Below are 12,328 nucleotides of genomic sequence, written 5' to 3'. Positions count from 1 at the left end.
ACTACACCTAGTTTTATTTTTGTACATATTATAATAAACTTCAGGAAGAATCCAATGTTATACAATAGTAGATCTACGTAGGGGTCTAAGTTGGGAATATAACAGGTACCAAAAAGCTTAGGAACCAATTTTAACAATAGTGAAAAATAAAAGGAAATTTGGTCAAATTATTTATGCTGTCAAACTTACGTTGTTTGCACTTGGACAAAAACCGTGAGAATGGAAGGCTAGCTTTTGCAACTAAAGATGTCAGATTGAGGAATTAATGAAATCAGAAGTTTAGAGAGCATCTCCAGTTCCCTCGTCTTACCAAAGAGGAAATGGAAGCTGAACAGGTGTTCAGCTGTCCTTTGCCACTGTTATTTTTGCTTCTGAAAAATATAATTTGCACCAGACACAAAAAAAACTTAAAGGCAACACCTTAGTCATAAAGTTTGGCCAAGTGTCTCATTTCCTTTTTTGGTCAAAGTGAAAAGTGGTACCCCGAGGACAGAAATCACAAAAATGCTTGCCCAGAAAAGGTGGTATGCATCAGTTTAATTAGAAACTAATTTGGAAAACAGCATTTTCTCATTGTCAAATTTCTATAGCTGGACCTTATGACATTTCTGCAGAGTACAAGATACATCATTTATATAGGGTATACAGTGTTTTATAGGAGTATGCTAATTTTTAGCTGGTAAAAATAATTTAGTGGTATATAAAAATCTGTGCCCAAGTAAACAAGAAAATCTGTTGCACTCTTTTTGTAATTATTTTTAAAAGATACTTTGGCTTATAAGACCTTTTTGAAACGCTTGAGTCATAAAAAATTAATACTATAAAAATATCCTCTCCTACTACTACAAATCAATCCTGTGCTGAAGATCAATTCACTATAGCTCAAAATACACAACTATACCATATCTAGTCTTCATGATCAACAATGAATAAGTATAATAATTATTCTAGTATTTTTAATTTCATAACTTATTTAAAAGCCACTTTTCTAAATGTACTATGCAGCAATCCAAAGTAACCAACAACCAGATCAACCTTGTCATGGTCTCATTATTTTTAATATGTATTAACAGCCTAATATATGCAATTATTTTCCCATTAGGAGGTCTATACATTAACTATTAACAAAGTACATCAGTTTCATCAAACAGATTTTTTTGGTGTGCAAGAAACAAAATTGGCTTTTCAAAAAAAACCAAATATTGTCATTAAGTCTTCAAAAATATGAGATATGAAAATGGAAGCTATATACAAAACATTATATTGTAAACTAACCAAATTCACAATTTCAATTTAAATAGCAGGCCTAAGATTTGTATGGCAAAATTACCGTAATTATTCTAAGTTAAACAAAAATCCCTAATACTAATGGTTAAATTATTCTATGATATCTCCAATTAAAGGTATACATGTAGGACGAGTTTTAAGTGACATAGCAATTGGTTTTTCTGTCTGCCTTTTAATGTGATACATTGATAAATTTAAATCATAAGAAAGTTAACAACCCCTTAATTTATAACGAGTTTAAAGTTTATTTTACAGCACTTTTATTGAGACATCATGTAACTACTGACCAGGACTGTTTACAAATGTAATGCTTGGCCTTTGAGACAATTAAAAACTTTTAAGTACTAAATTTTACATCATGATTTGTTTAACTTAAGAAGTATTATGGTGGTGAACACTAACAGAAGAAAATCTAAAGCAAAAATAGAATGATTCCACAAAAACTATATATTCCTCCCTTATATCAAAGGGAAGGAGAAAAGAAGGAAGGAAGAAGAAAAGGAGGGGGAAAAAAGATGAGAAGAAGAAAAAGAGCAAGACAGGCAAGAAAAATACTTTTTTTTTTCCTGTTTGCAAAAAGGAGGGAAACTCTGAGGTCTCAGCAAATAATGTAATCAACTGAGTCAGTTTATATTAAGGCATCTTCTTTACATATTATTGAATCCCATCATGCCTTTCATATTGCCAGCAGCACCCTGTTGAAACTGCCTCATCATTGACTGAAGTCCTGCCATACCACCTAGAGTGAAAGTAGAGTAAATTCAGATAATTATTATGCAGAACTTGAAACATTACTTTTGCCTAAGAAGTACTTTAACTTCTAAAAATTTACTGGGATCTGACTGCAATTTGGTCATCAGCCTTAAAGAACAAACCAATTAAAATTTTGTATTATCACCAATATCCTTATCTGTAAAACAGAATGAATAACATATCTCATCAAGTTATAAGGAATAAATGAGATAATATATGAAAGAATCTTAGAACAATACCTGGTACACAATAGGAAGTCAATAAAACTAAACAAAAAAATTTTTTCTGGGAAGTCCAAAAGACTCTTGTTGTAAATCACGACCAATTCAGGGGAGCAGAGGAGTTGTTTCACAGGACTTACAGGAAGAAAAGAATTTACCATTTATTGAACATCTGTATGCCCAGAACTGTACTAAATGCTTTCATATATATTAGCTCACAATGTCCTGATGAGCTATTATCTGTGATTTTACAAAAGAGGAAAGTGAGTTTCAGAAAGTTTAAGGAACTTTTCATAGGTCACATGGCAAAAGTATAACTGGGTTTCAGAATCCTTATATAATTTCAAAGTCTCCTCATTGAAAATACCCAGATTCCAAACTAGGGCAAAAGGTCTTCAAACATTAACAGAAGATGATTAAGTATCTTGCTCAAAAATCACACCAATGGGGCGCCTGGGTGGCTCACTCAGTTAAGCATCCGACTTTGGCTCAGTCAGTTAAGCATCCGACTTTGGCTCAGGTCATGATCTCACGGTTTGTGAGTTTGAGCCCCGCGTCGGGCTCTGTGCTAACAGCTCGGGGCCTGGAGCCTGCTTCTGATTCTGTGTCTCCCTCCCCTCAGCTCCTCCCCTGCTCACACTCCATCCCTCTCTCAAAAATAAATAAAGATTAAAAAAAAAAAAAAATCACACCAATGGCAGCAGAAGAGTAAATAAAACCTCTGTTATATAGCACTATTACAACCATTCAACTTAGAATTCAGATGGCCATTTCCCTAAACCATACATCTTTGAACAGATTTTCATAGTATCACAACAGAAGGCTTATTAAAACTCAACCTTTATAAATTAAAACTGTATGTTATAAACTGGCAACAATTTTATATTTACCCATGTGATGCAGAACTCTTGGATCCATCATTTTGGCCATTTGTTGATTCAATTTTGCCATCTGTGACTGACTCACATTCTTAGACATGTCACCACCTGAAAAAAAATAAAAAGGTTTTGAGTCAATGTAGAATGTAAGAATGTAATATAATCAGGGTATCAAAGAAAATTTTATGAATTGAGTAAAATTTTTAAACAATCACCCATAACCTTAGGTATTAGGTTATTACCCTGAACACATTATTTCTATTTATACATATTCCCTTCTAATCTTTATCTCAATTACATACATATTTTTGAGAAAGAACAAAATTCTATATTAAAATTCTATATTAAGGGACATTCAAGGGACTTTTTAAGGGCTATTTTTGTTAAAACTGTATCCAGTGGTTATTAACAGTAAGCTATAAAAACAATTGTTTAATAGTCATACGGGAGAATGCTAAACAAAAAACTGACTTTATAGATAAGAGTTAATCAGGAATGAGCCTGGATTGCTGGTAAATGAATATGAAATAATGACTCTGAGAAAGCATGAAGATTTGCATATATCTAAGAAGCTATTAAAAATAATGAAAAGCTTCAGACAAGAGAAAGACAAATAATGCAACTCCATTTACCAATGAATTTCCACACACTTGGTTGAAACTCCACAGGAAAAAAGGAAGCCAATAAAAGAGATGCACTCTGAGGCAAAACAGGAAAGAGCATCCTTTAAGAGAATAGCTGCTGTGGTCTTAAGAGACAGGAAGCAAAAGAGATCATCTATGTAACAATAATGAGTAAGCAGAGCTGCTTCAAGCAAAATTATTTCAAAGGAACATAACTCTGGTGCTTCTCAAAAGTATTTATGAAAATGAGCATCAAAGCTGACTAATCTGAATAAGTTATATGAATTAAGATATATGAATGAAAAATATGTTTTTATAAAACATGGTAAAATCCGTGAAAAATTTTTCATGATTAATAAATCTGTGTAAAACATGAATTCTGTGTCTATTGGTAAACTGTCATATGTATTTGTTTCCGAGGACTTAAAACTTCTAAAAGAATATCAAGAGCTTGGTATGACAAGAATGTGTGCCACATCCACTGCTCATTTCATCTTGATTGTGCCTTTACTGAGTAATCAGTGCTTAGATCTGCAGTTCTATCAAGAATAGTCAGCGTTATTTGGGAAAGATGTTAAACTGACATAATGTGTTTAATAATCACTATCTGAAACAGCATGTGATGTTAGGAATTACAATTTTAAACATGTTAGTCTAACTTTTCTCCCTGCCACAAAAAACAAAATAGAATACAACAAGCATGGAAAATAAGTGTCTAGGACAAAAGGCAGTAAAAACTTCTATACATAATATAGAACAATATAGAAACATAGAAAAAAATTTTAATATAGAAAATATAGAAAAAAAATTAGAATAAATTTTAAGAGAGGATTAGGACAGTTGATTAACTCTTTGGAAAAGTAAACATCTTTTTGCTTTATACAGTACACAGCAAAATAAATTTCAGATGGGATAAAGAGTTAAAAACTAAAACCAAAATAGAAAGTATAGGTGGCTATTGTGGTACCAACATGGAGAAGGCTTTTATGAGTATAAAGGAAATCAAAGAAAATGATAAATAGGCTTGGCTACATTAAAAATGAAAGCTTCCTTTCACTAAAAAAAATAAAATAAAAGGCAAATGAAAACTGGGTAAAATATTTGCAGACACAAACGAAGAGTTACTACAAAGCAATAGGGGGGAAAATGAGACAAATAAACAAGGAACCTAAGAGGTGATTCACAAAAGAAATTCAAACCAAAAAATGTATGAAGAGATGTTAAACTTGAGTGGTAATTTAAAAAACACATACTGAGAAAACATTTAACCACCAACTGGAAATAATAATTACAAAATTCGTTCAGCATCTACTATGTATCTGATTAAAATAGACAAAATCCCTGGCCTCATGGAAGACTGCACAGGAACTGATGCAGGAACTGATACTGATATAGGAGCAAATGGATCAACATAAATAACCACTGCACTAAATGAAGATACAAGCATACCTGGGAGAGTATTCAGTGCTTCAAAGTTATATTTTGAAGAATATTTGACAATACAGAAAAATAGTCATGACGTATCAGAAGAAAGCACTCATTTACCAAATGTTATTTAAAATAAAACCCATAGGATTCTCTGGAGAGAAAAGGTAATGGGTGCTTTAAGATTTTTTTCTTATTCTTTCTTATATGCTCTAAATTGTCTTCAATATATATTACATCATAAAAATAAAGTCATTAAATTTGTTTTTTTTTAAACATTAGTATTTATTACTTTGTGCAAACAGATAAATCACAGATCACATTCAAGAAGTACTTGAATATAACATGAAATTCAGCAGTGTTTGCCAATCCTGGTAGCACTCCTGGCTTTTAATTTCTCACCTTCTTTCTTTACTTTCAGTACTAACAAAAGAGGAGTTTGTTACTTTTCTTACCTTTGAAAAGTCCTTTGATACCTCCCATCTTTTTTACCATCTGTGCAAATTTGGTATATTGTGTCAAAAGTTCTTGAACATCTCTAGTCGACACACCTGATCCTCTTGCCACTCTTTGGATTCTTCCTGGTTGTTTACTAAAAACCTTGGCACCATCAGTACTGTCAAGTTCTGTAGACGAGGATTAATTACTATCACTTACATACAATTAACATTCATTATCAAAACAGTTATGTACAAATACCTCACACACACGAAAACAAAATGATGAAGTCACCACCAAATTTAACAAATGTTATTATCATCTGCCATGTTTGCATCTGATTTTTAAAAATTAAACATGGAATATATTCAAAAGAACATTTATAATATTCATAAGCTATGAAAACAATAAAACAGGGGCTCCTAGCTTAGTCGGTTAAGCATCTGACTTGATTTTGGCTCAGGTCATGATCCCATGGTTCCTTCACGGGATGGAGCCCCGCATCAGGCTCTGAACCCACAGGAGGTGCTTGCTTGGGATTTTCTCTCTCTTCTCTCTCTTTGCCCGTCCACCTGCTCACATGTGCTCTCTCCCAAAATAAATAAATAAACTTTAAAACAAATAAACATGTACTCACCCCACAGTTTAAGTAAAATAAAGCATTCTGAAAACCCTTGAAACCCATGTCCACTTTTTCCATATCTCATATCCGCCTGCTCCTCAGAGCATATATTAGAAGCATAAGGTGTCTTTCAAAAAAGAAAACTGCTCATTTCTAAATAACTAGTAACACTTAAATCACAAATTTAGGCACTTAAGCAAGTGGAAGTAGGTAGGCTCTACCTATCATCAACAAAATAATGGTTGTATTTTTTATAATCAAGTAATTATTATTAGTATTTTAATCCTTTCTATAACATAATGAGTTAATTCCCTCCAGCATTTTTAGTTTTTAATTTATTTTTATTTTCTTAAGAATAATTTTTTTAATTAAAAAAATTTTTAATGTTTATTTTTGAGAGAGAGAGAGAGACAGAGTGCAAACGGGTAAGGGGCAGAGAGAGAGGGAGACAGAATCTGAAGCAGGCTTTAAGCTCTGAGCTGTCAGCACAGAGCCTTACATGGGGCTCGAACTCACAAGCTGTGAAATCACTACCTGAGCCGAAGTCGGACACTTAAACGACTGAGCCACCCAGGGGCCCCATTTTTTTTTTTTAATTTTTAAGTTTATTTATTTTAGAGAGACAGAAAACACATGTGGGAGAGGGGCAGAAAGAGAGGGGGAGAGAGAGAATCCCAAGCAGGCTCTGCACTGTCAGTGGAGAGGCTGATGCTGGGCTCAAACTCACGAACTGTGAGATCATGACCTGAGCTGAAGTCAGACGTTTAACTGACTGAGCCAACCAGGCGCCCCACCCCTTCAGCATTTTTATAACTCTATGAGTATGATGTGTATTTCTTCTGGCTTTAGCTGCATACAATCTCAGGAACAGGATGGACTTTAGTCAATATTTCTATTATGTCTTCATTCTCTCTACAACATTCCCCAATAAATGGTCACCTAGTCTCCATCTTAATATCCCCAGGAGAGGTGACCCAGTATCTGAAATACAGTAATCTATGCCATTCTAATGTACCTATAATTATGGAAAATATTTCCAGGGCACCTGGGTGGCTCAGTTGGTTAAGTGTCCGACTCTTGATTTTGGCTCGGGTCACGATCTCATGGTTTGTGAGATCAAACCCCACGTCAGCATGGAGCCTGCTTCAGATTCTCTCTCTCCTTCTGTCTCTGCCCCTTCCACACTCATGCATACGTGCATGCACACGTGAGCACTCTCTCAAAATAAATGAATAAACTTTAAAAATAAATACATAATAAAATATAGTAATCTATACCATCCTATTATACCTATAATTATGGAAAATCTTTTCACATATTAAAATGAAGTATGTTTCTATGGCACTTCTTCCTATTTGCATACATGTCTCCTTGCCAGGCACAAAGAATAAGGCTTTCAAATATTCTCAAATATTTGAGAATTTGAGAGACTATTTCAAATTCTTGTGAATTTCCTCTAGGTTACAAATAACATTTCCTAAATATATCTTCTAATTTGTCTATGCCCTCTAAGCATATCATCCAGAAGTGAACTGAAATCCAGGTGAAATTTGATTACCAATGAGATATAAATAAAGAGCAAATTGTCTCATAATAAACTTACAGTCATTAAAACCTAAATCCATTTCATAAATGCAGCTTTTAAGCCCCATCTTCACTATAAAATATTTGGGAAATATGCATTCTAAGACCTCAAGTGTAGTGAAGAAAAAGACACGCTAATAACAGCATATCATGGTAAGCAACATGATAGATTTAAGCAAATAGCAAAAGGGGACATAATTTAAAGAAGAAAGTCAGGAAAGGCTCCATGCTGATGGTTTCTCTTTAACTGAGTAACAAGGTAACTCTTGTCCTAAAGGACAAGTATGAGGTTAAGTAAAGAAGAGAAAGCAAGGGACATTCTAGGAAGCAGAACATGGATTTCTAGAATAAAAATAGTTTTTTGTAGAAGAAACCAAGCTTGGGTAAGAGCTGAGATTTAGAAAGTTCCAAAAGTAGATAAGGACAAGATTATAAAGAACTTGTAAGCCAGGTTTAAGAGTTTCAAATTCATTATGACAACATTAAAGAGCCACTGAAGGAGTTTGACCCCAGAACTTTCTATGTTTAGAAAGACCATTCTTGTGGCAATGAAGAATACAAACTGAAAAGAGGGATGAAAAAGAGAAAAGGAAATGTTAGGAACCTATGATAGCAATCTAGGTAAGAAATGATGGGTGTGAAAAAAAAAGAGAGAAATGATGAGTGTATGAACTAATGGAGGGGATTTAGAGACAAAGAGAAGAGGGAAGATATGAGAAATATTAAGGAAATGGAACTCAGTAAATCTAAGATAATGTTAAGGTTCCTATCTATTCCCCTAAAAGTAGTAAAATACTGATAGAAGTAGACTGTTTTAAGTTAAATATGTATGCATACTATAATACCTAAAGCAACCATTAAGAAAACTATTCAGGGGCGCCTGGGTGGCTCAGTCAGTTAAGCATTCAACTGTTGACTTCAGCTCAGGTCATTATCTCATGGTTCCTGACATTGTGCCCCTCATTGGGCTCTGTGCTGACAGCACGGAGCCTGCGTGGGATTCTCTCTGCCCCTCCCCTGCTGGTACTCTGTCTCTCCCTCTCTCAAAATAAATAAATAAACGTGAAAAAAATTTTTAAAAATCAGACAAAATAGACAAGGGACAAAGGAGGACATTACAGACATTATGATAAAAAGGTCAATTCACCAAGAAGACCCAACAATCCTAAATATGTATTGTACCCAACAAAAGAGCTTACCTGACAGAAAACTGACACAACTAAAAGGAAAAAGTTAGGCACTTCAATACGTTTACCTCTGTCATCAGTTGAACCACTAGATAGAAAATCAGCAAGGAGACAAATCTAGGTTGACCCCAGTTTCTAGCTTAGGTGACTGAGTAAATAGGTATCTATTAGATAGATGAAGCGTCACTCACCAAGAGAGAAAAACTACATTTTGGATCTGTGCCTCAGAAAACTTTCAATTATGTAAATAAAGATGTCTGTCCACCATTTAGTGAGCATCTAGAAAGGAAGTGGTCCAGAGTGTAGACTCTTGAGCCAAAATGCCTGAGTTTGAAGCCCAGTCTCTCTACTCTGTAGCTAGTAGCCTTGAACAAATTACTCAACTTTCCTATATCTCAGTTTCCTAATCTACAAAAGTTACATAATAATGGATTTTAACCCCAGAACTGTCTCTTGAGAGTGACTGTGATAATTAGATGGGTTAATCTATGTAAAGTGCTCAGGACAGTAGCAGGACAGAGTAAATACTCCAATTATGGCTGCAATTGTTAATTCTACATACAAAACTTTCCACGGTGTTAAAGATTCAGAGATGAGAAAGATACAGTCTTATCTGGGTTACTATGAAAGCCTAGAGCCCAGGAAAGAGGTAGAGAATACAAAAAATAATCAGTGAAGCAGTAGAGGAAGCACAGATGTGGATGAATTATTCAAAGAAAATGAGCAGAATGAGAAGAAGCATTGGCAGAGGACAAAACTTGTAGTATGTATTCATTTAAGGGACAGGCTGGGAAAGTAACTGAGTTAACAAGAAAAGTAGGGTAAAAGTGGGGAGATGATATAACAGAAGCCAAGAAAAAAAGGTGATTAACAACAGTCAATGTTGTAAAGGTCAAGAAAAAGACTGAAAAGGATCCACTGGAGCAGCCCAGCAGGTTATTGGAAATCTTAGTATCTATTTCCAAGCAGTGGTAGGGACAGAAGTCAGATTTCACTAGTTTGAGAAAAATACAAACCGTTCTTTGAAGAAGTTTGACTGGAAAGAGAAAAAGAATAAAAAAGCATGAGAGAGAAGTATAGCTCAAAAAACTTAATGTTTATATGCTGATGGGAAAGAAAAGTCAAAAGATGAGAAGAGACTAGAGATCCAGGAAAGAATTGTACTGAAGGAGACCTAAGGTCCTTGAAAAAGCTTGAAGAGTGGTTTGTGGCTGCCACAATCATATTGGTAAGGTAGCCAATGGTTGAGGAAGTTCAAGGCCAAAAGCCTGTATTTCTTTGTAAATGAAGTCAGAGGTCAAATGGTAGAGTTAGACCTAAAAACTGTTCGGCATATCTTCTGGGCTGCATCAGAAAGGGTGCTAAAAAACTGGGAAAAAGATAAAGGGGTCATAGTACTATAAATGTTAATGAGCTAAGGATAACATAAAAGACCTGGAAGTATAATGCAGGATTACAGAGAACAGTGTATGTCTTTCTTTCTTCCTTTTTTTAAAAAATTTTTTTTATTTTAGAGAGAGAGTACCCACACACATGGGAGACAGAGAGGGAGGGAGAGAGAGAGAGACAGAGAGAGAGAGAGAGAGAGAGAGAATCCCAAGCAAGCTCCATGCTCAGCACAGAGCCCAGGGTGGGGCTTAATCCCATGACCCTGGGATCATGACCTGAGCCAAAATGGAGACTCGGATGCTCAACCAACTGAGCCACTCAGGCACCCGGAAAGCAGTGTATCTCTAATAAGACTGAAGCCCGAGAGTTTCAGTATAAAATGAGTTTGTAAACATTGCTTAAACTATCTTTCTGACAGATTCCCAATTCATGTTAGTATATGACAGCACTAAGGAGACTTATAATAATAGTTTTTTTAGCCCATAATTCCCCCAAATTTATTTGATTACAGAACTCTCCTTTCAAGTTATTTCCATCATCATCATGAAGAGCTAGTGTTCTTTTCATGAAACTCATTTGGAGAACTGTATTAGACATTTCTCTCTCTGATAAAGTCAATCCAGTAATTACAATGCTTTGAGTAAGAGCTTTCAAAGAGCTACAAATCTACCTAACAATCTTTCAATCTAAATTTTTCCCCATCTTATCCACAAGAACACAGTGAATCCACTTGTAAATATTCAGAACATTGTCTCTAAATCAAGTAATCTGCCATCTTACCTTGGTCATTCATACTATCCATTATCGTCATTAATTTCTTTAGCCTTGCCATTGACTCCTGTTCATTTCCTTTGCTCATAAAATCTGTTCCAAAACCAGGGATCATCCCCTAAAACAGATATATTTAAACATAAAATCAACAACAGCTTGAGATTAAACTGTTCACAATGTTCACATTTAAGTACTCAGCTTTAATTTTGACACTAAGTTTTTAAAGCATTTTTATGTAAATAGCAAAAATAATGAAAGTAAATGCATCTACTCTTTAAAATTTTAATGAAAAACAAAAGAAGATGAAAATAAACAAATTTTTTAGGATAACTAACCAAGATCTGACTGAAGGGGCCCATTTTCATGATATTTTGAAATTGTTCATACATGTCTCGCAACGTAAACTGACCTGAAATATAAATTATTCAGATATATTAGAAGGTGTACATTTCCATTCAATAAAATTAATCTTTTCCTTAGTCATGGGTTCATCCTGAAGCACACTTACAAAACATCTAATCAACAAATATTCCTGAGCAGTTACTCTGGGCAAGATCATAGGATGAATGCAGTACAGGATACACAGATGCACAGACAGATCCTATCCTAGAGAAGTTTACATTCTATCAGAGAAAATGGACAACAACAAACAACAAAAAACACGAAAACGAGGCAGATAAACTCTACCCACTAGGGTGACTAAAATTAAAAAGTGTGACAACACCAAAAGTTAAAGAAGATATGGGGCAAGACATGGAGCAAGCAGAATACTCATATACTGCTGGTGAGAATGTAAAGTGGCAAAAACACTTTAGAACATCATTTGGCATTTTATAAACAACTTAGCTATCTGTGAACAAGAAAATGGAGAGACTGTGGATGAACTACTACTCAGCAATTAAAGAACAAGCTACAGGCACATGCAACTACATGGATGAATGTCAAAAATATGATGCTGAGTCAAAGGAACCAGGTGGGGGAAAAAGGAATACTCTAGGATTCCTATACTATGAAGTACTTACTGGCAAGGAGAATAAGCAAGCTTTCTAGATAATGGAAATGTTGTTTCCTGACGGATATGGGTTATTATGCGTTTGTCAAAATTGATGGAATGATACCCTTAGGATCTAAGCATTTCATTACATGTAAA

At 34.6% G+C, this 12,328-nt stretch overlaps 1 protein-coding gene across 4 annotated transcripts in view; it reads right to left on the bottom strand.

The window, feature by feature from the left end:
• The window catches only part of LOC106987098 (signal recognition particle 54 kDa protein), a 67,299-nt gene that overhangs the window by 27,611 nt on the left and 27,360 nt on the right, over nt 1–12,328 (bottom strand). For 3 of the 4 annotated variants that reach the window (XM_015085340.3, XM_015085341.3, XM_015085342.3), the window contains 5 exons: nt 11,514–11,587; nt 11,188–11,296; nt 5,643–5,813; nt 3,152–3,247; nt 518–2,026 (listed from right to left, as the gene is read on the bottom strand). In XM_015085340.3, coding sequence (XP_014940826.1) covers nt 1,935–2,026; nt 3,152–3,247; nt 5,643–5,813; nt 11,188–11,296; nt 11,514–11,587 — 542 coding nt within the window. In that variant the 3' untranslated portion in view covers nt 518–1,934. Of the gene's footprint in view, nt 1–517; nt 2,027–3,151; nt 3,248–5,642; nt 5,814–11,187; nt 11,297–11,513; nt 11,588–12,328 lie in introns of those variants that run through there. The other variant, XM_053224360.1, reaches the window with a different exon arrangement.

The sequence above is a fragment of the Acinonyx jubatus genome, chromosome B3 (genome assembly GCF_027475565.1).
Source record: "Acinonyx jubatus isolate Ajub_Pintada_27869175 chromosome B3, VMU_Ajub_asm_v1.0, whole genome shotgun sequence".
NCBI lineage: Eukaryota > Metazoa > Chordata > Mammalia > Carnivora > Felidae > Acinonyx > Acinonyx jubatus.
Note: the sequence above shows the minus strand (reverse complement) of the source record. Positions and strands in the feature narration are given on the sequence as shown.